Source organism: Lathamus discolor, chromosome 10 (genome assembly GCF_037157495.1).
Source record: "Lathamus discolor isolate bLatDis1 chromosome 10, bLatDis1.hap1, whole genome shotgun sequence".
NCBI lineage: Eukaryota > Metazoa > Chordata > Aves > Psittaciformes > Psittacidae > Lathamus > Lathamus discolor.
This window is the reverse complement of record NC_088893.1, coordinates 7,030,136-7,056,231: the sequence shown is the minus strand read 5'-3', so window position 1 is coordinate 7,056,231 and position 26,096 is coordinate 7,030,136. Positions and strand designations below refer to the sequence as shown.

Sequence of the window (26,096 nt, the reverse complement as noted above, 5' to 3'; positions counted from 1 at the left end):
AGAAGCAAAACTACCTTCCTCTCTCTGAGTTACCAGGAGCTGAGCAGGAGCACTGGCAAGGGCAAAAAGCAAATGGATTCCAAGTATCACTGTTATTTTTGCATGGCACAGATGGGGAGAAATCACAAAAGATAGCTATACCCGTGCAAAATCCTAATAGCTAAAAATGTAGTTAAAATTCCGTAAAAGTCAACCTTGGCTACTACAATCTCCTACTGATACAGTCACGAAGTTTTTATTTTAAAACAAATGAAGGCATCGGCGAATTTCTAGAACTTCACCTGGTGTGTATTGCTGAAGAGTGGCAGCCCTTTTAGTAAACAAAATAAAGCGGAAACACCTAGGAAATTAAAAGGTATGAAGAACAAGGAGGTCAGGACACTTTCCATATATATAAAAAAAAATAGCGCACCAGGGGTACATAGTGTGGACCTTTCCCGGAGCACGCCGCTGCGTCTCTTGTGGTTTCTGGTTGAATCTCTGTTGATTTACACCTGAATGGTTCTTTTAATTGCGTCATTAGATCCCGGATCGTTGCTATTATCCCCTTTAGCTCCTGCTCGTTACCTTTTGGGTACCTGGGAGTTTAGTTTATGAGCTCTCCTGTTTCCCTGCCTTTTGTATTAAATAGCAGTAGGCCGTGTATCCTTACACAGGGAGAGGAGTTCAGGTTTGATGTCTTTGTAGAGGAACCTCTAAAGTATTTCTAAGCTTGTGAGGTAACAGTAGAGGAGAAAGGACTGTACACCATCTTATGAAGACAGGAGGAGAAAGCTGGGGTTGTTCGGCCTGGAGAAGTCACCCTCGGGAAGACCTTAGAGCAGCTTCCGAGAGTAGTTTTTTATTAAGGGCATGTAAGGATAGGACAAGGAAGGTGTAATGGCTTTAAAGAGGGGAAATTTAGACTAGATATTAGGAAACAAATCTGCCCTGTGAAGGTGGTAAGACACTGACAGTGGTTGTCGAGAGAAGCTGTGGCTGCCCCATCCCTGGCAGTGTTCAGGCAATCCAAAAGCTGCATATGAAGAGTTCGTGGGTGGGAGCTGGGAAAGTGATACCCAGAGCATGCAGGGAGGAAGCCGGCTTCCAAGAGAGAAGAGCATTTACACTGCGCCAGTTAGCTTCATTTTGGCAGGGAGGCTACAGAATCAAGCAGCAAGCTCCGAACCAGCAGCTCTGCGCCGAGTAAGGCAGAGGACGGACTATTCCCCCTTACGACGCTGGGTGGGGATGTTGCCCACGGACCTGCAGGTTCCTCTACCCACCCCGGGTTTGCAGGCACAGGGAGACAAAAAGAGCCGTAGGAGCTACTCGGGAAGAGCTGGGCTGCTCGGAGCTGGGGTGCTCGGAGGCTTTCAAATCCCACAACCCCAGGAATCCTGACAAACACCTCTCTGCCTCGGACGCTGCTTAAAAAATGCTGGGAATCACGGAGGACGGTGGATGGCTTTTCTGGAGAGTAGTGGCGTGCGGGATAGGGAACAGAGACAGCAAGAGGCAAGTGATTTTGTTTTTAATGTGCGTTTGCGTGTCTCAGAGCGCGGCCGAAACCCTTCGCTATTCTCTGCCTGAGGAAATGGAGAGAGACTCCTTTGTCGCCAATATTGCAGAGGACCTGGGGGTTTCTCCGAGCCAGCTTGCAGCTCGCAAAGCCCGCGTTGTGTCCGAGGGGAACGAGCAGCTTTTCCGCCTTAATCAAAACACCGGAGTCATGACTGCAAAGGAGACGCTGGACCGAGAGGAGATCTGTCCGCAGAGTGACACCTGCATGATGATCTTTAAGATATTCCTTGAAAATCCGCTGCAGCTGATCCGAGGGGAGGTGGAGATTCGTGACGTGAACGACAACTCCCCCGTGTTCCCGGAGAAGGAGATGGTTTTAGAGATTCCCGAAACGGCATCTCCTGGGTCCCATTTCCCCCTGGAAAGCGCTCAGGACCAGGACGTGGGCAGTAACGGTTTGCAGAGCTACAGCCTTAGATCAAATTCACATTTCTCCCTCTCTCTGGAAACAGGGAAAGATGGAGTAAAATACTTGGAGCTCGTCCTAGAGCGTCAGCTGGACCGAGAAGAGCAACGAGAGCTGAATTTACTTCTCACCGCCACTGACGGGGGCTCGCCACCCAGGTCGGGGACGGTCCAGGTCCGGATCGTGGTGGTGGATGCCAATGACAACACCCCGGCATTCGCTCGGGAGGTCTACGAGGTGCGCGTGGCCGAGAACAGCCCTCCGGAGCAGCTGCTGGTCAGAGTGGCGGCCGTGGATCCCGACGAAGGGTCCTACGGGAAAGTGAGGTACGCCTTCACCCAGACACCGGAGAGGTCCCGGCAGCTCTTTGAGCTGAACCCCGCCACAGGGGAGATACGGGTGGCGGGCAACCTGGATTTCGAGGAAGCGAAAACCCACAAGATGGTGGTGAAAGCCACTGACGGCGGGGGGCTGTCGGCGCATTGCAAAGTGCAGGTGGAGATCCTGGACATGAATGACAACGCTCCAGAGATTGCGCTCACCTCCCTCACAGCCTCCATCCCTGAGGCAGCTCCGCCCCGCACCGTGGTGGCCCTGTTCAGTGTGCGGGACCGGGACTCTGGGGACAACGGCAGAACAGAGTGCTCGATCGACGGGGTCTTGCCCTTCAGTCTCACCCCGACTTTTGATAATTACTACGAACTGAGAACAAACGCGGCCCTGGACAGGGAGGGGACAGCAGAATACAACATCACCATCACTGCCACGGACTGGGGCACAACGCGGCTCAGCTCCCAGAAAAACCTCTTTGTGCAGATATCGGACGTGAACGACAATTCCCCAGAGTTCACCCAGGAGGTTTACACCATGTCGGTCACTGAGAACAACAGCCCCATGCTCTGGATAGGCAGAGTGAACGCCACGGATGCCGACGCGGGAAGCAACGCCCGTATGAGCTACACGCTGGTGCAGCAGGAAGGCAAGGAGAAGCCCGTCGTGTCGGTCAACTCAGAAAATGGGGATGTTTATATCCTCCGCCCGATGGACTACGAGGAGGTGCGCGCCTTCGAGGTGGCGGTACGAGCTACCGACGGCGGCTCGCCGCCGCTCAGCGCCGAGACGGTGCTGCGCGTGGTAGTGCGGGACGAGAACGACAACTCACCCGTCGTGCTGCACCCACCTCCAGACAGCAGTGCTGCGACGGGTGAGCTGGTGCCACGCTGGGCGCGGGCGGGCTACCTGGTGGCCAAGGTGGTGGCGGTGGACGCGGACGCGGGGCAGAACGCGTGGCTGTCGTACGAGCTGGCAAAGGCGACGGAGCCGGGGCTGTTTCACGTGGGGCTGCACAGCGGCGAGGTGCGCACGGTGCGGGCCGTGTCGGAAAGGGACGCGACCCGGCAGAGGCTGGTCGTGCTGGTGCGGGACCAGGGAAAGCCGCCGCGCTCCGCCACCGCCACCCTCGGCATCACCCTCGTGAACGGCTTCTCCGACGCCCATCTGCAAGTGAGCGAGGAGGTACCAGCCTCTGAGCCCGACGGGCCGCTGACTCTGTACCTCATTGCCTCCCTGGCCTGCGTGTCGGCGCTGTTCCTGGCCACCGCGGTGGCCGCCGTGGCTGTGAAGGTGCGGCGGGCCAGGCAGAGTGGGGCGGAGTCCTTGCCCACGTTTCCGGAGGCCGCCACAGATAGCAACGCGGGATCCCTGCCCCGCAGCTACCTGTACGACGTCTGCTTCGCCACCGGGACCCTCAACAGCGAGTTTCGGTTCCTAAGGCCCCTCTTGCCCTGCTTCCCTGCTGGGCTGCCCGCCAGCCAGGGCGAACAGCGGAGCTCGGTGTGCTCGCATGACGCGGCTGTCCCCGGAGAGGGAGGCGACCGGTCTGCGCAGGTGAGGGACCTGGCGACGCCGAGACGACGGGGGGAGTCGGGAGGAAGCAGGGCGGAGGCAGGGTGTGACTGGCAGTAAGGACTATCGATGTTGAGGAGCTGATGCTCCCCAAGTGTTGAATAACCACGCCTCTCCGCCCCTAGCTCTGTGCTCTGAGCATTACTTAGATCAAGTCTTAGATCAAGTCTGGTGGGCTTGATCTGTGGGCTCACAGAGGGGGCAGCTGGGCCAAGAGAATATGAGACGTAGAGGTATAGCATTGTGACCCACGCAGTGGGTCCTGTCCACTTACTGTGTAGAGCCGGTAGGGCCCCAGAGCAGGAAGGACACACTTCTTAGGGACAAGTCCGGTAGCACCGCGAATGCAGTGATCCTGTCCGGAGTCAACCGGGACTGCGGGGACAACGGTGCAAAGGGGTGTCACGTAGCTAATTATGTCCCCTGCACTGCTGTTAGGCTGCTCGGCACTGCCAAGTGCTGTTCACCAGGGTGGTGGCAATGCCGAGCTTGGGCTGTCTGATAAGCTGCTGGAGGCCACGGAGGTGGGGACCTCTGCCATTGAATTCCCTTACATTTTTTGTGGCTTGCACCTATAGTATTGTCCAGAAAAATACGGTTATCTGGACTTTACAACGCAACCTCACAGCCTTTTCCTGACCTTGAGGGAGCTGTCAGATATTACCAGCTGTCAATGTTGCTGTGAACTCAGAGTGAGTCATACCTGAGGCATCCATTAACCTTCGGCTGTTCAAAGAGCATAGCGGAGATAAGAGGTGATCATTAAAGCAGTTCCTTCTCACTCTTCCATGAAGCCCAAGTCCCCTCTAAATATGGGGTTACTACTTTCTGGGGATCCATCTAGCACCTCACAATGATCCCGGGCATGAACATATATGAGGCTGAGGACTTCATATATATTTAAAGACCCACAAACCCGTAATTTTTGTTTACAGTCGCATTTTCATATATCATAACTACAGATGACATTGCAGGTTCTCAGAACCTGTTGCAGTAGCCTCAGGGGAGACCAGGACCCACCTTGATACAGCAACATTAAACCACATTTACTGTTAGAAAATGTTATTCCGAGCTCTTGCCACCTTAAATTACTTCATCAGACTCATAAAGGTTTACCTTTGCCATATCCACAGTGGAGGATTCTTTCTTGCGTTAGATTTTCCCTGTTCAGGTCAGAGACCCACCACCAAGTCCAAATTCCTCTTTGGCTCTGGGTAGAGAAGTGTGGTGTCACGCAGGCAGTGGTGTAAGACATGCCCTTAAGTTTCTTGCTGCTGTCTGCTTACCTTCAAAGCCCAAATGATAACCTCCACTCTGTTCTCTGCAGGGCAGAGCTCCCCTCCCAGAAGGTACGGGTCCCAGCCCCGCAGAGGCAGCCTGCACTGCGAACAGGGGGATGGAGCTACATGTCAGTTCTGATCAAAACCCTTGGCTCACCCGGTAGTAAGTGAAGAGAAAGACAAGCACGCCTCTTCTCACTGATGTACTTCCTCAGAGGGAAAAGGGAACAGAGACCAAACACCCACCAAAAAGTACCAGGGAGGTACAAAGCTTCCCTGTGTGAGCAAAACCGCTCTTCTCTTGAGAAGTTCTTTATTCATGTAGGTGTTTTGTAATTATGATATGAAGGAGAACTGTAACGTATGTTGTATGACTATGAGAGTGCTACTGCTTCTAAATGGTAAGGGAAATACTGAACACTGGAGGCAGGTCTTCAAGATAACTTTTTCCCACATCATCTTTTCTTTGTTTTGGTTGGTTGTTTCTTATGGAGAGAACACTTTAACCATGTCTTAAATTTCTTCAGCCTGTTCAATACCAGGCCAAGCAGATACTAAGCAAAGTGATGTGGTGCTTGCAAAGAAATTCCTTAGTAGCAAGCCGAAGCTGGTTACGTTAGAAACAGCTGTTACTGACACACTTCGCATATGTGACCAGAAATGTACAGGTTCTCCGTATTGTAAAGAGTGGGATTTAAGCAATGTATTCAATTTTCCATAAAGGTTGAAATTAACATTTCATCGAGTAGAAAGTAGTAGAGAATTAACCGTACCATTTGTGGGTTTACAGTAAAATAAACCAGTTTACAATTAAGCCTCAGTAGAATATAGGGCATCAAGAAGCTTTCTGTTGTAATTTCTTTTAATTAATCGGTATTGATCTATAAGGTAATGTGATATCTCCTGTAACCCACATATTTTTAAAAGTCAAATGCCTAATGACAGAAAACAAAACCTACTCGGACCTCCCCTAGGTGAGTGTGCTTTCTCGAAGAGCATTTGACAATCATCGCCGAGAAAATAGCTGCCCCAAAGAGCAGGATTTCGGGAATAAATCCGTGGACATTGTGCAGGGGAAATCAGCAGGCCGTTCTCAGAAGCTGGAGCAAGGTTCCAAGAAGCTGTGTAAAATCTCGGTACTAGAAAATAGATCCCAGGATACCTTAGTGATGGTGGTGCCTGCTAACGATTTAAACACAGGAACGAACGGGGAAAAGCCGTCTCACCGAACACCGTGGCCTTCGTCAGTGTGCGGGACGGGACCAGCACTGAGCAAAAACGAGTCTGTGGGGACTACCCTGGGCCTCCTGAGTGCCACGGACGCCGAAGCGAGAAACAATGCCCTTATGAGTTACGTGCTGGAGCCGGCGCCGCAGGGAGCCCTTGCAGGGGCATCATTTCTGTCTTGGACGCGGAGAGGAGAAACGTGCAGGCGTCCACCGGACTAAGAGGAAGTGCCCGCCTGCAAGGTGGCGGTGGGCGATGCCACGCACATGGATTGCTCATTCAAGTGCGGGATGAGAACGCCAATGTTCCAGTCACGCTGCACTCAAACCTTGACAGGACGCGGGTGGGCTACCTGGTGGCCAAGGTGATGGCAGTGGACGCGGAAGCAGGACAGAGCGCGTCACTGTCCTACGAGCTGGCCAGGCAAACGGAGTTGCCGCCGTTCCGCGTTGGGCTGCCCATGGACGAGGTGCGCACGGAGCTGGCCGTGTCGGAGAGGCACGCGAACCGGCAGTGGCTGGCCGTGCTGGCGCGACAACAGGGACAAACGGCCACGCTCCGCCACCATTGCATTCGGCATAACGTTTGTTGACAGCTTTTCCGACACGTCCTTCAAGCTGTCTCCTGCTTCTCAGGGGCAGAAGAGAAGCTGTCCAGGCGGCCGAGGAGGACCCAATAAGGACCGGTGTCATCGCTCTTCCTCCTGCCCGACCGCGGCATTGAGAAGGCCAGGCTATGCACGCCTCGCCTCCGCAGTCTCCAGAGCCGAGGGCTCTGGGCAGTGGGGAAAGCCACGAGGCAGCTGCCGGCGATGCCGGGACTCTCGGGTTGCAGCGGCGGCCGCGAGGGGCTCTATGTGCGGTGTGCGCGCGTCCTGCAGCGGGGCCCTAACGTGGGCGAGCGCCCGCAAACGCTCCTGCGAGCACTGCTCCGTGTGCCGCGGCTAGCAGACAGAGCGGGAAGTGGACGGCAGCGGGCGCAGTCCCGCAGCGGGCCGCAGGGTGGTGCTGCCGGCCAAGGCGATGCGCAACGGCTGGGAGAGGGGAGGTGGCTGAGCCCACACTGGCTTTGCCCATCCCAACGCAGGCGAGCGGAACTCAGCTCTGCAGAGACGAGCTGGGCAGCGGAGGCACCCAGGGTCCCGTACCAGCCGCTGCAGCGACAAGGCGGCCGCGCTTCGGGCCGCCAGCCGGACACGGAGAGAGAAAGGGCGCACGCCGGCCGTTCCGGAGAGCTGCTGCCGGGCACCGCTTACCGCAGACGACTGCGCGGGTGATCCCCGACACGGAGGCTGTCCGCCGCCCCGCCATGGAGACCGCAAGGCAAGTGCTCTGTCTCTGTGCTTTCTTCTCCCTGCCGCACGCTCGCGCCGAGCCCATCCGCTACTCCGTAGCCGAGGAGAGCGAGAGCGGCTCCGTGGTAGCCAACGTGGCGGAGGACGCGGGGCTTGCCCCGGCGCAGCTCTCGGCTCGCCGCGCCCGTCTGCTCTCCGAGGACGGCCGGCAGCACTTTCGCTTAGACCCGGGCACCGGCCGCCTCGTCGTGGCCGAGAGGCTGGACCGCGAGGGGCTGTGCGGCCAGTCCGCTACCTGCACGCTGCCCTTCGAGCTCCTGCTGGCAAACCCCGTGCAGTTCTTTCGTGTGGAGGTGGCCGTGGAGGACATCAATGACCACGCGCCCGTTTTCCCGGAGGAACGGGTCACTCTTAAGATACTGGAAAGGAGCGACCCTGGCTCCCGTTTCCCTCTGCAGGGAGCTCGGGACCTGGATGTTGGGAGCAACAGCATCCAGGCTTACAGCATCTCTCCCGAAAATGAGTACTTCAGCGTTGACTTTGGAACTCAAATTGAGGATGCCAAATACATTGAACTCGTTTTGGAAAAGCCACTCGACAGAGAGGAGCAGGCAGAGATGGATTTCAGTCTCATTGCCATAGATGGGGGCTCTCCCCCCAGGAGTGGAACCACGAAAATCCACATTGTCGTTCTAGATGTAAATGACAATGCTCCCGTATTCACACAGAAGGTTTTCATTGCACGAGTTTTGGAAAACGCCCCAGAGGGCTCTGTGGTTCTCAGAGTAGTGGCAACTGATAGTGATGCAGGAGTTAATGGGGACATCTCCTATCAGATCATCCAAGCAGACCAGAGCCACTCAGCATTCGAGATAGACCCCATGAGTGGTGAAATTAAACTCACAAAGTCTCTGGACTTTGAGGTGGCAGAGAATCATGAACTCAGTGTTCAGGCCACTGATGGTGGGGGCCTCTCAGCAATTTGCAGAGTGTTGGTGGAAGTGGTGGATGTGAATGACAATGCACCGCAGCTGGTGGTCAGTTCCTTCAGCAGCCCCATCCCTGAGGATGCATTGCCTGGGACAGTGGTCGCCCTGTTTACTGTCAGGGACCGAGATGCTGGTTCCAATGGGAAGATCTCCTGTGCCCTTGAGGACCAGCTGTCATTCTCCCTGCGGGCTGCCTATAAGAATTACTTTGAGCTTGTGACCGTCAGTGCACTGGACCGGGAGGAGACAGCACGGTACATCCTGACAGTCACAGCAGCAGATGCGGGGTCACCTCCTCTCACAACCACCCAGACCTTCACAGTGGACATCTCCGATATGAATGACAATGCACCTGTGTTCAACCAGACATCGTACACCATGTATGTACGTGAGAACAATGTTCCCACAGTGCTTGTTGGAGCCGTCATTGCCACAGATGCTGACATGGGGCCTAATGCCAAGGTGACCTATTCCCTGGTCCCAGCTCACCCTACAGAGCAGCCTTCCTGCTCCTGCATCTCTGTGAACTCTGAGAATGGGGATGTGTTTGTGCTGCGGCCCCTGGACTATGAGCAAGTGAAGCAGATCGAGGTTTTGGTGAGAGCCTCTGATGCGGGGTCACCTCCCCTCAGTGCCACTGTCATTGTCTACATTTCTGTAGTGGATGAGAATGACAATGCCCCACTGGTGCTGTACCCCTCACAGGACAGCAGCCCTGCATCCAGTGAGCTGGTGCCCACTTCAGCTGAGGCAGGCTACCTCATCACCAAAGTGGTGGCTGTTGATGCTGACTCAGGGCAGAACTCATGGCTCTCCTACCAACTACTGAGGGCCTCCGATCCTGGGCTGTTTGCAGTGGGTGCCCAGAATGGGGAGGTGCAACTGAGGAGATTGGTGACAGAGAGAGATGCCGTGAAACAGAAGCTCGTCATACTGGTGCGAGACAATGGTCAGCCACCACTGTCAGCCACTGCAGCACTGAGCGTACTCCTTCTCAGTGACTTCTCGGACATGTGCCTACCACACAGCAGCCTGGCCACAGAGGATGAGGGCAGCTCCCTGACGATGTATTTAATAATTTCCTTGGTCTTTGTCTCACTACTCTTCCTCGTGTCCATAGCAGTCTTTGTCGTTCGCAAGGCGTGCAAGAGAAAGGAACTGAAGGATGGGCATGTGCTTTATGGTGGCAACAATTTACAGAGCAGCCTGGCTGATGCAGCTGCTGCAGGGACCCTGCCCCATGCCTATTGCTATGAGATCAGCCTCACAACGGGCTCTGGCAACAGTGAGTTCAAGTTCCTGAAGCCCATTCTCCCCAGCCTGCCACCACAGCTCCATGCCACAAGTGGGGGTACCAACAATGAACAAGATTTCCCCTGTGGTACTCTCACTGCAGAGGACATGGCACCAGACAACCCTCGGATGTTCTCTGCGGAGCAATTCAATAGTCTTTCCTTTAACTAGCATGGTGTTTGCAGAGACAGAGGTTTAATGTCTCATGACAGGAAAGGATTCCAGCTCAGACATGTGTCAATGGTGCCTCCAGAGTTAATCTGCCTTTGCAATTGTCGTCATTGATTTCTCCCAAAGAACAGGTGAGAAAAAGTATTCACTTCTACAACAAAATTAACAAAACCTAACAAAGCAACTAAAGCTCCCTCACTCAGGAAATCGACTGTTCTAGCTCTGTTACAGCTATTGCTTTAATGTTTTGAGATTGAGATTTGTTCCAGGAGCTTAGTTAATTTGTTGTCTCAGTTGCTGGCAGCAAGACTATGGACTAATTCCTTTGTGCTGTAATGCAATGACACAGTTGGACAGACAGACTACAACCTCCCTGAAACGCACGAGTCATGAAAGCAAGGACATTGTACCATGTAACCATGTGGTGTGAGTGTGGGGCTCCTTCTCCTTTCGGTTCTGCTTCCCTCTGAGTTTGGTGGGCTCTGTGTGTTTTTTCTGCTGGTCACTTTGTCAGTATCTTGGTTGAGTGCCTGCCTATGCTGCTCAAGGTCTAGATATCAAATCAGGCAGTTGCGCATATCCAGCCTTCGCACACCATTCTACCAAAGGAGAAAGAAAGTTGTTTTGACCTTTTGAGTATAGCAGTCTCATTGTCTTTAAGGGATAGTGAGGTCTTCCATTTGCCCATAAGGAGTGATGGGATGGGGTATCTCCTTGGGATTGCCTGGAGAATACAGCAGCACAAATGGTATTTTGATAAATTGTAGTGGACCAGGCTCAACTACAAATATTTCATTTTGAATGGACCCACAATGATCATCTGGTCCAACTGCCTGACCACTTCTGGGCTTACTGGAAGTTCAAGCATGTTCCTAATGACATTGTACAGTGCCTCTTAAACACTGACAGGCTTGGGTCATCAACCACTTCCCTAGGAAGCCTGTTCCAGTGTTTGGCCACCCTTTCAGGAAAGAAATGCTTCCTAGTATCAAGTCTGTTCCTCCACTGGTGTGTCTTTAAACCTTACCCACTATTACTGGATATAATGGAGAAGAGCTCATTGCCTCCCTCTCTACCTCCCTTCTTTAGGAAGCTGACCCTCACATGCTGTTTAAATTGTGGCACCCAGCAGAGTACACAGTACTCAAGGTGGGGCCTCACCCATGCTGAATGCAGGGGGATAATCAAGTCTTGTGAGCCCCTGGCTGTGCTGGTTTTGATGCCAACAGGAAGTTTGTCATCGTGGCTGCCAGAGCACACTGCTGGCTCCTATTGAGCCTGCAGCCCACCAGTACCTCCGGCAGCTGCCTTTCTTCAGGGCTGCCCTCCATCCTCTGCTTGCTCAACTTTGACTAAAATCCAGAAAAGCTACATCCGTCCCCTTCTCTTCATCAATGAGGCAGGTGACCTTTGTACCCAGTATGATCTTCTCCATATGTTTTCCAGGAGCTGTTTTCTCACCTGTTGGTGAGACCAACAGGTCTGTAGTTGCGTGTCTTTCCTCGTGCCCCTCTTGCAGACGGGAAGGACATTGGCTAGCTGCTAGTCAAAAAGCTCAGGGGTCTGGGCAGCCCTGGGGGCTAACGATTAAATTTAAACTTGAGACAAGGAAAGCGCTGAATGGCTTCTTCTTAATCCCTGTTAACTCAGGAAGGGATCACTTTCCACAAGTACCAGTCTAATGTTTTCTTTTGACCTTCAGTTGCTGTAAATGTACTTAAAAATGCCGTTCTCACCTAAAACAACACTGGCCAGTTCCAACTGTGATGCAGTTTTGGCCTCTCTTGTCTTCTCCGTGTGTATATGAATGACAGCTCTGTAAGCTACCTGCAATGCCAGACCTTGCTTCCAGATGCCATACCATTTCTTTTGACTCTGGAGCTTCACAAAGAGTTTCCTGTTCGGCTGAGCTGGTCTTCCGACCCAAAAGCTTGACTTTTGGCACATGGAATTGCCTGCTTGTAGACTATAATCAAACAGAGTTGTGAGAACGTGTTCCTTGCCCTGGGTTAGATTGTAGGGAAACTCCCCAAGTTGATTCAAGGGACTTTTTCTGAAGGTAGAATTGAGATGAAGTCAGAAAAGGGACTTTGGGTTTGGCCTTGTTATTGTTGTTTCTGAATGCAGGCATTTCTTGATGGGAGTGGAAAGATGTACTATTATGATTTTCTGTGGTTTTTATTAGACAATTGCATTCTCCTTTTTGCCTTTTCCTCTTTTCTTTGAACTCTGAGTGTCATATTGTATCTTCCTTTTAAGAAGGATTCTCTCACCCGTGTATAATAGCAGACTGTTTGAATGAAGGCAGCATGGTATGGGATATTTGGAAGCCCTCACGGTGTGTTGTGCTGCCGTTATAAACTATGCTTTTGTAATGTGATTCTTACGTGTAAAAGCAAAATAAAGGGAACATCCAGATGCTTTGTGTGGAGCGATTAGTCACTGTAGAGCTGTTCTTTCTGGAAAAGCTTTCTCCTAGATTCCAAAGAGCCAGGGGTATTTTTCACATGTCCCTTGACTGAGGTAAGGTTGAGTGGGCACAGTTCTTGAGCTGGGAGGTGTTGCTGGCAGAACCTTCAGGAAAGTTGTAGGGAGCAGGGAATTGCTGGCAGACCTCTATGGGTCTCCTTGGTACTGACTGTCTTGCTATGATGTGGCACAGTTACATGCAGATTGGGGAGACCTGTCCTCTGCCTTCCTAGAGACCCTGGGTCTGCCTTGGTGTCTGCAAAGCAGGGAGCTGGGGAGAGTGACCTGCCCTGACAGCTCCAGCTGCAGATGGCAACGGTAAGCCTTTCAGCGTTTGTGACGCTGAAGTTGTAGGAGTTTCAGAAGATGGCTGTCACAAAGGTGGCATCCCTGTTCTTTTGGAAGCATTTTGGGCAGCAGCAAGAGGTGAATATTTGGTGAGAAAGAACAGCAATCAGGGAGAGGCTTCTCTCCGTAAATGTCTCAGTCTTTACTGGCAAGTGCTCCAGCCTCATCTCCCAAGCCACAGAGGGCAAGTTGTGTACTGGGGGAATGATGACAACCCACTGTATGCAGGAATGATGACAACCCACTAAGATGCAGGAATACACAGGACTTGAAGAGATGCAATAGTCAATATATTATCCGTCATGTTTTAGAAGTCATGTCAGCCAGGATAAGATCCCAGTGACAGAAAAATGGGAAACATACCCCCATATTTACAAAGAGAGAAAGAACCAAGGAACTGCAGGCTGATCAGTCTCACCTTACAGCTCAGCAAGATCATGGACCAGATCTCCATGGAATGCATGCAAAGGCTCATGGAATGTGAAGATGTGATTGGTGCCTGCCAACATGGTCTCACTAATGTCCCTGAACAATTTGATGGCCTTCCACAATGGGGTCATGGCATTAGTCCGTAAGGGAAGACCGAATGCTGTCATCTATTTGCACCTTGGCAAAGACTTGACTCTGTCCCGCATTACATCCTTCTCCTTAAACTGGAGAAGTATCTATATGATGGATTTACTTGGAATGGGTATGGAATTGGAAGAATGATTGCACTCAAAGATTTGTGGTTAATGGCTCAATGTCCAAGTGACAAGTTGTGTTGGTTGATGCAAAGCTAAATGTGACCTGGCAAGGCATGCTTCCAGATCTTAGGCTGACTACATATTAATGGTATAGTTCTGCTGGAATGAGTCAACAGGAATGTCACGAAGATGATCAGATGAGTGGAGCACTGGTCCTATGAGAAAACCATGGGAGAGTTGGGGTTGTTCAGCCTGGAGAAGTGAAGGTTCAAGGTGGCTTTAGAACAGCCTTCTAAAAGCAGGAGTATAAGAGCGTCTAATGGTAGGACAACTGGTAATGGCTTTATATTGAAAGAGGGTAAATAAAGATTAGATTTTAGGAAGTTCTTCCCTGTGATGCTTGTGATGGACTGGAGCAAGTGGTTTGATGTCACACCCATTGCCCGGTTGGATGTGGCTTTGAGCAACCACAATAAGCAGAATGTGTTCCTGGCCATGACAGAGGGTTGGAACTAGATGAGCTTTAAGGTCCCTTTGAAGCCAAACCATTCAGAGATTTCTTCATTCTATGAAATGCAGTGGACTACAGCCGTACCTTCTAGAAGGCCCTGATATAAAGTGCTGAGCAAAGACTCTGCTATCCAGTCAGCCTGAGCAGAAACATAGAATCATCTGAGATGGAATAGATCCTTGAGACCATTGAGTCCAATGGTTACATAACACTGCCAAGTGGACCACAAAACCATATCCAAAAGTGAAATGTCCAGGTATGGTGACTCCACCACTTTCTTAAGAAGCCTGTGCCAACACTTGACAGCCCTTTTAGTGAAGAAGTGTCTCTTAACATCCAGTCTAGACCTTCCTGGCACAAACTGAGGCTGTTGTCTCACGTTCTGTCATTTCTTACTTGCAAGAAACTGACCACACCCTCATTACAACCTCCTTTCGGGCACTGGCCTTGGCTGTCATCTGCTGTGTTCTGTTGCACGAATCCTTTGGTGGAAGAAGAAACTCAACTCATTGTAAGAGAGGAACCCGCAGGCAGCACCCACTTGTTGCTGGTGAGAATCAGTCGCCATAGGAACTTCTTTACCTGGGAAAGTGGAATGAATACAAACTGTCATCTGGCAGGAAAACTCTAAACTGGCTTGAAAAGCTGTCAGGGGGTACTCTTTTCCCCGAGTGTGGTCTATCGGGCAAGCAGTGCGTGTCTGGATTCTTGCGTGAAGCTACTCTGCTCAGGGTTCTCCACATCTAAGGGGATGTAGGATTATGGATGCTAATCTCCTCCAATAGTGACAGCTGTAATAAACGGAGTTGCGAAAGACATTTGAGAAAGTCGGTGTGCCTCTCTTCCGGAGATCACGAGGAATCAGCACCTCCTGGTGTAAAACTGCTGCTTCTTGGGTCGTTCCAGCTGGATGGGCCAAGTGTCTGATGCACTGCTTCAGTAGAGGTATTATCAGGGCTGTTACAGAGTGAGAGGACGAAAGCCTCTTTCCAGCACCTGAGAACCTTCATACACTGCTTTCCCCGCTGGCTCTTCGGAGGCGCCCTTAAAGGGCGCATTCTTTAAGAAGCATTGGGGTGGCCAGGAGCAGTCAGAGAGACTACCCCAGGGGCAGGCACTTTCCGTGCCTCTGCAAGCACAACCACCCTCGGCATCGGCTCTTTGGACGGATTCTGCTCCGTTCTGCGTGTCCCACCTCGCCTTTTGGGCGGCCACGCTGTGCACGGCTCGCCTCCGGGACGTCGCCAGCGGCGGACTCTGGGCAGAGAGAGAAGCCGCGGAGCAGGCGCCGGCGATGCCCGGCGCTCGGGATGCAGCGGTGGCCCCGCGGGGCTCTCGGCCCTTCTGACCGGCTCTGTCGTCCCCGACGCGGTGTGCCCGCACCCTGCAGCGGGGCCGCAAAATGGGTGACCGCCCGGTAGCCGCTTGTGTGCGCGCGGGTCCGTGTGCCGGGGCGAGCCGACAGCGCGAGCAGCGGGCGGCGACGGGCGCAGTCCCGCCTCGGGCCGCAGGGTGGTGCTGCCGGCCAAGGCGAGGGAAGAGCAGCTGCGAGAGGGGAGTCGCCTGGGCCCCCACTGGCTCTACCAACCCAGCCGAGCACAGCAGAACTCAGCCCAGCAGAGCCGAGCTGGGCAGCGGAGGCTACCAGAGTCTCGTTCCATCGACTGCCGGAATAAGGCGGCAGCGCTCCGGGCCGCCAGCCGGACACGGAGAGAGGAAGGGCGCTCGCCGGCCGTTCCGGAGAGCTGCTGCCGGGCACCGCTTACCGCAGACGACTGCGCGGGTGATCCCCGACACGGAGGCTGTCCGCCGCCCCGCCATGGAGACCGCAAGGCAAGTGCTCTGTCTCTGTGCTTTCTTCTCCCTGCCGCACGCTCGCGCCGAGCCCATCCGCTACTCCGTAGCCGAGGAGAGCGAGAGCGGCTCCGTGGTAGCCAGCGTGGCGGAGGACGCGGGGCTTGCCCCGGCGCAGCTCTCGGCTCGCCGCGCCCGTCTGCTCTCCGAGGACGGCCGGCAGCACTTTCGCTTAGACCCGGGCACCGGCCGCCTCGTCGTGGCCGAGAGGCTGGACCGCGAGGAGCTGTGCGGCCAGTCCGCTACCTGCACGCTGCCCTTCGAGGTCCTGCTGGCAGACCCCGTGCAGTTCTTTCGTGTGGAGGTGGCCGTGGAGGACATCAATGACCACGCGCCCGTTTTCCCGGAGGAACGGGTCACTCTTAAGATACCGGAAACGAGCAACCCTGGCTCTCGTTTCCCTCTGCAGGGGGCTCGGGACCTGGATGTTGGGAGCAACAGCATCCAGGCTTATAGGATCTCTCCTGACGAGTACTTTAGTGTCGCTTTTGGGAGTCAGATTAAGGGCAAGAAGTATGTAGAATTGGTCTTGGAAAAGCCGCTTGACAGAGAGGAGCAGGCAGAGATGGCTTTCAGTCTCATTGCCATAGATGGGGGCTCTCCACATAGGAGTGGAACCACACAAATCCACATTGTCGTTCTAGATGTAAATGACAACTCTCCCATCTTCTCACAGGAGCTTTATGTTGTGCAGATTTTGGAAAATGCCCCAGAGGGCTCTGTGGTTCTCAGAGTAGTGGCAACTGATAGTGATGCAGGAGTTAATGGGGACATCTCCTATCAGTTCATCCAAGCAGACCAGAGCTACTCATCATTCATGATAGACCCCATGAGTGGTGAAATTAAACTCACAAAGCCCTTGGACTTTGAGGTGGCAGAGAATCATGAGCTCAGTGTTCAGGCCACTGATGGTGGGGGCCTCTCAGCAATTTGCAGAGTGTTGGTGGAGGTGGTGGATGTGAATGACAATGCGCCGGAGCTGGTGGTCAGTTCCTTCAGCAGCCCCATCCCTGAGAATGCATTGCCTGGGACAGTGGTCGCCCTGTTTACTGCCAGGGACCGGGATTCTGGTTCCAATGGGAAGATCTCCTGTGCCCTTGAGGACCAGCTGTCATTCTCCCTGCGGGCTGCCTATAAGAATTACTTTGAGCTTGTGACTGTGAGTGCGCTGGATAGAGAGGAGATGGCACGGTACATCCTGACAGTCACAGCAGCAGACGCGGGGTCACCTCCTCTCACAACCACCCAGACCTTCACAGTGGACATCTCCGATGTGAATGACAATGCACCTGTGTTCAACCAGACATCGTACACCATGTATGTGCATGAGAACAATGTTCCTACAGTGCTTGTTGGGACTGTTGGTGCTGTAGATGCCGACATGGGGCCTAATGCCAAGGTGACCTATTCCCTGGTCCCAGCCCACCCTACAGAGCAGCCTCCCTGCTCCTGCATCTCTGTGAACTCTGAGAATGGGGATGTGCTTGTGCTGCGGCCCCTGGACTATGAGCAAGTGAAGCAGATCGAGTTCTTGGTGAGTGCCTCTGATGCGGGGTCACCTCCTCTCAGTGTCAATGTCACCATCTGCCTTGTTGTTGTAGACGAGAATGACAATGCTCCACTGGTGCTGTACCCCTCACAGGACAGCAGCCCTGCATCCAGTGAGCTGGTGCCCATTTCGGCTGAGGCAGGCTACCTCATCACCAAAGTGGTGGCCGTTGATGCTGACTCAGGGCAGAACTCATGGCTCTCCTACCACCTGCTGAGGGCCTCTGATCCTGGGCTGTTTGCAGTGGGTGCCCAAAGTGGGGAGGTGCGACTGAGGAGATCAGTGACTGAGAGAGATGCTGTGAAGCAGAAGCTCGTCATACTGGTGCGAGACAATGGTCAGCCACCACTGTCAGCCACTGCAGCACTGAGCGTACTTCTTCTCAGTGACTTCTCGGATGTGCGCCTGCCACATAGCAGCCTGGCCACAGAGGATGAGGGCAGCTCCCTGACGATGTATTTAATAATTTCCTTGGTCTTCATCTCACTCCTCTTCCTCGTGTCCACAGCAGCCTTCATCACTCACAAGGTGTGCAAGAGAAAGGAACTGAAGGATGGGCATGTGCTTTATGGTGCCAGCAACTTGCAGACCAGCCTGGCTGATGCAGCTGCTGCAGGGACCCTGCCCCATGCCTATTGCTATGAGATCAGCCTCACAACGGGCTCAGGCAACAGCGAGTTCAAGTTCATGAAGCCCATCCTTCCCAGCCTGCCACCACAGCTCCATGCCACAGATGGGGTTACCAACAATAAACAAGATTTTTCCTGTGGCCCTGGTACTTCAGGGGACGTGGAACCAGACAATGCTGGGATGCTTTCTGCAGAGCAGTTCAATAGTCTTTCTTTTAACTAGCATGTTGTTGGCACAGATGCTTCACATCTAATGACAGTAAGGATCCTTGCTAGGACATGTGGTAGTGGGACCTCTAGAGTAAATCTGTATTTACAGTTGGCATCAGTGACTTCCTACAAAGTGAGGAATAATATTGACTTCTCTGACAGAATAAAACCCAACAAAAGAAACTGAGGCTGCCTCATTTAGGAAACAGCATGTTTCACATCTTTTACAGAGGTGAAAATAGTTCTGAAATGCTTTGAGAATGGTTTTAGTTCCATGACCCCAGCTATGATCTCATCTCAGTTGCTGGCAGGCAAGACCGTGGAAAATTCCTCTGTGCTGTAACACAATGGTATGGTCAGGCAAACTACAACCTCACTGAAATGCACATAGCCCTTCTTGTGTGTCAGGAAAGCAAGGATGGTTTGAGCACTGTGTGACGATGTGGTGTGAGTACATGGCTTTTTCTCCTCTGGGTTCTAAATTTCTCTGTCTCAGATGGGAGGGCTCTGTGTGTCTTTCCTTCTGGGCACTGAGTCTGTCCATACAGTGGTTGTGTGTCTGCTTAGGCTGCACGAGGTCTACACATCACAGCAGGTAGTTGCGCACATCCAGCCATTGCACATCATTTCAGTGAAGCAGAAAATGTTTTGACCTTTTGAGTGCATCAGTCTTCTTTTCATTAAGGGAGAGCAGTAAAACACTTGAGGTCTTCCATTGGCCCATAAGGGGTGGTTGGGTGGGCTGTCTCCTTGAGATTGCACAGGGAATACAGCAGCACAAATGGTGTTGGGATAAAACATAATGGACTAGACCAGACCAGGCAAGGCTAGACTAGGATATACTAGAAGTATGTCGTGGTTTAAGCCCAGCTGGCAACTCAGAACCATGCAGCCTCTCGCTAGCTCACTCCCTCCTTTCTTTCTCCCTCCACTCCTGGAGGGATGGGGAGGAGAACTGAAAGAATGCAGCTCCCACAGGTTGAGATAAGAACAGTCCAGTAACTAAGGTATAACACAAAAATACTACTGCTACCACCAATAATAATAATGATAAGGGAAATAACAAGGGGAGAGAATAGAATTGCTCACCACCTGCCAACAGATACTCAGCCCAACCCAAGCAGTGATCTGGGCCTTTTGGTTAACTCTCCTCAGCTTATTTACTGGACATGATGTGCTGTGGTATGGAATACCCCTTTGGCTAGAGGCTCATTTTGGGTCAGATGTCCTGTCTCTGCTTCCTCCTGGCTTCGCCTCCTCCCTAGCAGAGCATGAGACTGAGAAAGTCCTTGGTCGGAGTAAACATTACTTAGCAACAATTAAAAACATTGCTGTTATCAGCATTCTTCCCAGGCTGAAAGTCAAGAACACAACACTGCACCAGCTATTAAGAAGGAGAACACTGACTGCTACTGCTGAACCCAGGACAAAGTACTTAATTTTGAATGATCTTCTGTTCCAACTATCTGACTGCTTCAGGGCTGACCAAAAGTTAATGTTTTAAGGGCATTGTATAAATGCCTGCTCAGCACTGACAGGCTTGGGCCATTGACCCCCTCTCTAGGAAGCCTCTTCCAGTGTTTGACCACTCTTTTGGGAAAGAAATGCTCATAATATCAAGTCAAATCCTCCACAGGTGTGTCTTTGAACTGTTCCCATGCATCCTGTAGCTGGATATGAGGGAAAAGAGCTCAGTGCCTCCCTCTCCACTTCCCCTCCTTAGGAAGCTGACCCTCACATGCTTCTTCAATTGGAGGAATCAGCACAGCACATAGTACTCAAGGTGAGGCCACACCAATGCTGATAATTATGTCTTGCATTTGATGTCCACAGGATGTGGTTTGTCATCTTGGCTGGAAGGGCACACTGCTGGCTTGTGGAGCACAGGAGCAACCTCAACAGTTGCCTTTCTGCAGGGCTGCCCTCCAGCCTTTGCTTGCCCAGTTTAGACTAAAATCCAGAAAAACATTTGTTCCTTTCTCTTCATCAATGAGGCAGGTGACCTTAGACCTCCATATTTTGTCCAGGAGCTGAGGTGAGACCAACTGGTCTGTAGTTGCTTTCATGAGGAAAGATCTTTCCTCATGACCTTCTTGCAGACTGCAAGAACATTGGCTAGTATCCAGCCAGGAAGATCAGGGGACTGTCCTCTGTGACGGGACTGGGCAGCCCAGGGGGCTAACAATTAATTTAAAACTTGAGGTAAGAAAAGCACCGTCTTCTCTACTCCTTAGTCCCTGTTACTCAGGGAGGGACCATCTTCCACAAGTACCAGTCTAATGTTTTCTTTCAAACTCCTCTTGCTATGAACATGCTTAAAAAGCCATTCTTGTCGTCTAACACAACACTGGCCAGTTTCAACTGTGATTGAGTTTTGGCCTCTCGGCTCTTCTTTGTTCATATATGAACCACAGCTCTGTAAGTTTCCTGCAATGTCAGACCTTGCTTCCAGATGTCATACCATTTCTTTTTTCTCTGGAGCAACACAAGAAGATCCCTGTTGGGCCAGGCTGGCTTCTGACCCAAAAGCTTGACTCTTGGCACAGTGTAGTTGCCATCTAACAGACTAACTGTACAGAGTAGTGAAAATATGTTCCTTGTCCTTTGCTGGATTGTAGGGAAAATCCATAAGTTGCTTCAAGAGACTTTTTCTGAAGGTAGAATTGAGATGAAGTCAGAAAAGGGACTTTGGGTTTGGCCTTGTTATTGTTGTTTCTGAATACAGGTGTTTCTTGATGGGAGCAGAAAGATGTATTGTTATGATTTTCTGTGTTTTTTATTAGACAAATGCATTCTCCTTTTTGCCTTTTCTTCTTTCACTCTGTGATCTCTGAGCATTGTCTTGCCTTTCCTCTTAAGAAGGACTGTCACACCCATGTATAATAGTGGACTGTTTGAATGAAGGCAACATTGCACAGGATATTTGGAAACCCTCACACTGTGGTGTGCTGCAGTTATGAACTGTACTCTTGTAACGCAGGATACCCTTGTGTATAAAAACAAAATAAAGAGAACATCCAAATGCTTTGTGTGGAGCCAGTTGTCTTTGTAGAGCTGTTCTTTCTGGGAAAGCTCTGTCACAGATTCTAAAGGGCCAGGAATGTTTTCCCTGTGTTGTCCCATGGCTAAGGTAAGGGTGATTGGGTGCATTTCTTGAGGTGGGGGATGTGGCCAGCAGAGCAACTTCAGGCAAGCTGTGGGAGCATAAAATAGCTGGCAGGCCTCTATATTTCTCCTCAGTACTGACCACCTGGCTGGGACGGGGCCCAGTTGTATTCAGATTGGGGCAAAATGACCCCTAGACTCCCAGAGGCTGTGGTTGTGCAAGGGCCTCTCCAAGGCATGGCTATTAAGAGAGTGGCCTTCCCAACTCTTCTGACAGCTCCAGCTGCAGATAGCAACTGTGAGGCTCTCCAGCATAAAGTGTTTGTGACACTAAAGGTGTAGTAGTTTCAGAAGATGAATGTCACAAAGACGGCATCCCTGTTGCTTTGAAAGTGTTTGGTGGAGCTCCAGGAGGTGTGCTTTTGGTGAGTAAAACCAGCGACCAGGGAGAAGCTTCTCTCCAGAAATGTCTCAGTCTTCACTGGCAAGTGCTCCAGAATCAATGCCCAAGTCACTAAGGGCAAGTCATGGACTCTGATAATGATGAATAACCTGCTATAGAAGATCAGGTTTGAGACCATCTAAAGAAACATGAAGATGCAGTAATTCATGGGACCTGAAGAGATGCACGCGGCCAAGCCACTATCCATCATGTTTCAGAATTCCTTGTAGTTGGGTGAAGTTCATAGTGACTGGAAAATCAGAAACATAACCCCAGTTTTTACAAATGGAAAAAGAGTCAGAGAACTACAGGCCCACGAGTCTCACCTTGATGCAAAGAAAGATCATGGAGCATATTCCCTGGAAAAGCTCATGTAAAATAAGGAGGTGATTTGTCACCACCAACATGGCCTCAAGTTTCTGACTAATTTGGTGGCCTTCTACAATGGGGTTGTGGCACTGCTGGATATGGGAAGAGTAATTATGTTACTTACCTGGACTTGTGCGAAGATTTGACACTGTCCAAATGACATCCTTCTGCCTAAACTGGAGAGATATTTATATGATGGATGGACAACTTGGTGCATAAGGAATTGCAAGGATGATTGCACTCGAAGATTAGTGGTTAGTGGTTGTGTCTAAGTGACAAGTGGTGTTGGTTGATGCACAGCTAAACTTCCCTGACACAAAATGGAGCCATTTCCTCATGTTCTGTTACTTCTGATGTGGGAGACAATAGCTCCTGAAACTTTGCTACAAGCGTTGGTTGTCATCTGCTGTGTTCAGTTGCACAATTCCTTTGGTGGAAGAAGAAATTCTGCTCATTGTAAATGAGGAACCTGTAGGCAGCACCCACTTGCTACTGGTGAGAAAACAGCATTCCCGAGGCCACCTCGAAGGCGCCCTTTAAAAAGCAACGACTTCCTTTAAGAAGCATTGGGGGGGGGCAGGAGCGGTCAGAGAGACTATTCTGGGGGCAGGCACTTCCAGTGCCTCTGCCAGCACAACCACCCTCGGCATCGGTCCGTTGGACGGATTCTTCCCCGCCTCCCGACACCTCTGCCCCTCTCCTGCGTGTCGACCTCGCCTTTGGGCCGGCCACGCTGTGCACGGCTCGCCTCCGGGACGTCGCCAGCGGCGGGCTCTGGGCAGAGAGAGAAGCCGCGGAGCAGGCGCCGGCGATGCCCGGCGCTCGGGATGCAGCGGTGGCCCCGCGGGGCTCTCGGCCCTTCTGACCGGCTCTGTCGTCCCCGACGCGGTGTGCCCGCACCCTGCAGCGGGGCCGCAAAATGGGTGACCGCCCGGTAGCCGCTTGTGTGCGCGCGGGTCCGTGTGCCGGGGCGAGCCGACAGCGCGAGCAGCGGGCGGCGACGGGCGCAGTCCCGCCTCGGGCCGCAGGGTGGTGCTGCCGGCCAAGGCGAGGGAAGAGCAGCTGCGAGAGGGGAGTCGCCTGGGCCCCCACTGGCTCTACCCAACCCAGCCGAGCAGAGCAGAACCCAGACCAGCAGAGCCCAGACCAGCCTGGCAGAGCCGAGCTGGGCAGCGGAGGCAACTAGAACCCCGTACCACCCGCTGCCGGGACACGGCGGCCGCGCTTCAGGCAGCCAGCCGGACTCGGACAGAGGAAGGGCGCTCGCCGGCCGTTCCGGAGAGCTGCTGCCGGGCACCGCTTACCGCAGACGACTGCGCGGGTGATCCCCGACACGGAGGCTGTCCGCCGCCCCGCCATGGCGACCGCAAGGCAAGTGCTCTGTCTCTGTGCTTTCTTCTCCCTGCCGCACGCTCGCGCCGAGCCCATCCGCTACTCCGTAGCCGAGGAGAGCGAGAGCGGCTCCGTGGTAGCCAACGTGGCGGAGGACGCGGGGCTCGCCCCGGCGCAGCTCTCGGCTCGCCGCGCCCGTCTGCTCTCCGAGGACGGCCGGCAGCACTTTCGCTTAGACCCGGGCACCGGCCGCCTCGTCGTGGCCGAGAGGCTGGACCGCGAGGGGCTGTGCGGCCAGTCCGCTACCTGCACGCTGCCCTTCGAGCTCCTGCTGGCAAACCCCGTGCAGTTCTTTCGTGTGGAGGTGGCCGTGGAGGACATCAATGACCACGCGCCCGTTTTCCCGGAGGAACGGGTCACTCTTAAGATACTGGAAACGAGCAACCCTGGCTCCCGTTTCCCTCTGCAGGGAGCTCGGGACCTGGATGTTGGGAGCAACAGCATCCAGGCTTATAGGATCTCTCCCGAAAATGAGTACTTCAGCATTGACTTTGCAACTCAAACTGAGGATGCCAAATACATTGAACTCGTTTTGGAAAAGCCACTCGACAGAGAGGAGCAGGCAGAGATGGCTTTCAATCTCATTGCCATAGATGGGGGCTCTCCACATAGGAGTGGAACCACACAAATCCACATTGTCGTTCTGGATGTAAATGACAATGCTCCCGTATTCACACAGAAGGTTTTCATTGCACAGATTTTGGAAAACGCCCCAGAGGGCTCTGTGGTTCTCAGAGTAGTGGCAACTGATAGTGATGCAGGAGTTAATGGGGACATCTCCTATCAGATCATCCAAGCAGACCAGAGCCACTCAGCATTCGAGATAGACCCCATGAGTGGTGAAATTAAACTCACAAAGTCTCTGGACTTTGAGGTGGCAGAGAATCATGAGCTCAGTGTTCAGGCCACTGATGGTGGGGGCCTCTCAGCAATTTGCAGAGTGTTGGTGGAAGTGGTGGATGTGAATGACAATGCACCGCAGCTGGTGGTCAGTTCCTTCAGCAGCCCCATCCCTGAGGATGCATTGCCTGGGACAGTGGTCGCCCTGTTTACTGTCAGGGACCGAGATGCTGGTTCCAATGGGAAGATCTCCTGTGCCCTTGAGGACCAGCTGTCATTCTCCCTGCGGGCTGCCTATAAGAATTACTTTGAGCTTGTGACCGTCAGTGCACTGGACCGGGAGGAGACAGCACGGTACATCCTGACAGTCACAGCAGCAGATGCGGGGTCACCTCCTCTCACAACCACCCAGACCTTCACAGTGGACATCTCCGATATGAATGACAATGCACCTGTGTTCAACCAGACATCGTACACCATGTATGTACGTGAGAACAATGTTCCCACAGTGCTTGTTGGAGCCGTCATTGCCACAGATGCTGACATGGGGCCTAATGCCAAGGTGACCTATTCCCTGGTCCCAGCTCACCCTACAGAGCAGCCTTCCTGCTCCTGCATCTCTGTGAACTCTGAGAATGGGGATGTGTTTGTGCTGCGGCCCCTGGACTATGAGCAAGTGAAGCAGATCGAGGTTTTGGTGAGTGCCTCTGATGCGGGGTCACCTCCCCTCAGTGCCACTGTCATTGTCTACATTTCTGTAGTGGATGAGAATGACAATGCCCCACTGGTGCTGTACCCCTCACAGGACAGCAGCCCTGCATCCAGTGAGCTGGTGCCCACTTCAGCTGAGGCAGGCTACCTCATCACCAAAGTGGTGGCCGTTGATGCTGACTCAGGGCAGAACTCATGGCTCTCCTACCACCTGCTGAGGGCCTCCGATCCTGGGCTGTTTGCAGTGGGTGCCCAGAATGGGGAGGTGCAACTGAGGAGATTGGTGACAGAGAGAGATGCCGTGAAACAGAAGCTCGTCATACTGGTGCGAGACAATGGTCAGCCACCACTGTCAGCCACTGCAGCACTGAGCGTACTCCTTCTCAGTGACTTCTCGGACATGCGCCTACCACACAGCAGCCTGGCCACAGAGGATGAGGGCAGCTCCCTGACGATGTATTTAATAATTTCCTTGGTCTTTGTCTCACTACTCTTCCTCGTGTCCATAGCAGTCTTTGTCGTTCGCAAGGCGTGCAAGAGAAAGGAACTGAAGGATGGGCATGTGCTTTATGGTGGCAACAACTTACAGAGCAGCCTGGCTGATGCAGCTGCTGCAGGGACCCTGCCCCATGCCTATTGCTATGAGATCAGCCTCACAACGGGCTCTGGCAACAGTGAGTTCAAGTTCCTGAAGCCCATTCTCCCCAGCCTGCCACCACAGCTCCATGCCACAAGTGGGGGTACCAACAATGAACAAGATTTCCCCTGTGGTACTCTCACTGCAGAGGACATGGCACCAGACAACCCTCGGATGTTCTCTGCGGAGCAATTCAGTAGTCTTTCCTTTAACTAG

The 26,096-nt window shown here is 52.7% G+C and overlaps 3 protein-coding genes across 3 annotated transcripts; all 3 read left to right on the top strand.

Annotated features, from left to right (window-relative positions):
- The first annotated feature begins 1,389 nt into the window (after positions 1-1,389).
- On the top strand, positions 1,390-5,964 carry LOC136019895 (protocadherin beta-15-like). The gene is made up of 2 exons (XM_065690521.1): positions 1,390-3,856; positions 5,202-5,964. Exons 1-2 carry the CDS (start codon positions 1,418-1,420, stop codon positions 5,316-5,318), a joined length of 2,556 nt encoding a protein of 851 aa, XP_065546593.1. The 5' UTR covers positions 1,390-1,417; the 3' UTR covers positions 5,319-5,964.
- A 1,501-nt stretch (positions 5,965-7,465) lies between these two features.
- Positions 7,466-12,559, top strand: LOC136019900 (protocadherin beta-15-like). The gene has a single exon (XM_065690527.1). It carries the CDS (start codon positions 7,690-7,692, stop codon positions 10,126-10,128), a length of 2,439 nt encoding a protein of 812 aa, XP_065546599.1. The 5' UTR covers positions 7,466-7,689; the 3' UTR covers positions 10,129-12,559.
- Positions 12,560-15,863: 3,304 nt separating this feature from the next.
- Positions 15,864-26,096, top strand: LOC136020091 (uncharacterized). Its single transcript, XM_065690819.1, has 4 exons — positions 15,864-18,396; positions 22,717-22,795; positions 22,911-23,135; positions 23,487-26,096. Exons 1-4 carry the CDS (start codon positions 15,962-15,964, stop codon positions 26,094-26,096), a joined length of 5,349 nt encoding a protein of 1,782 aa, XP_065546891.1. The 5' UTR covers positions 15,864-15,961.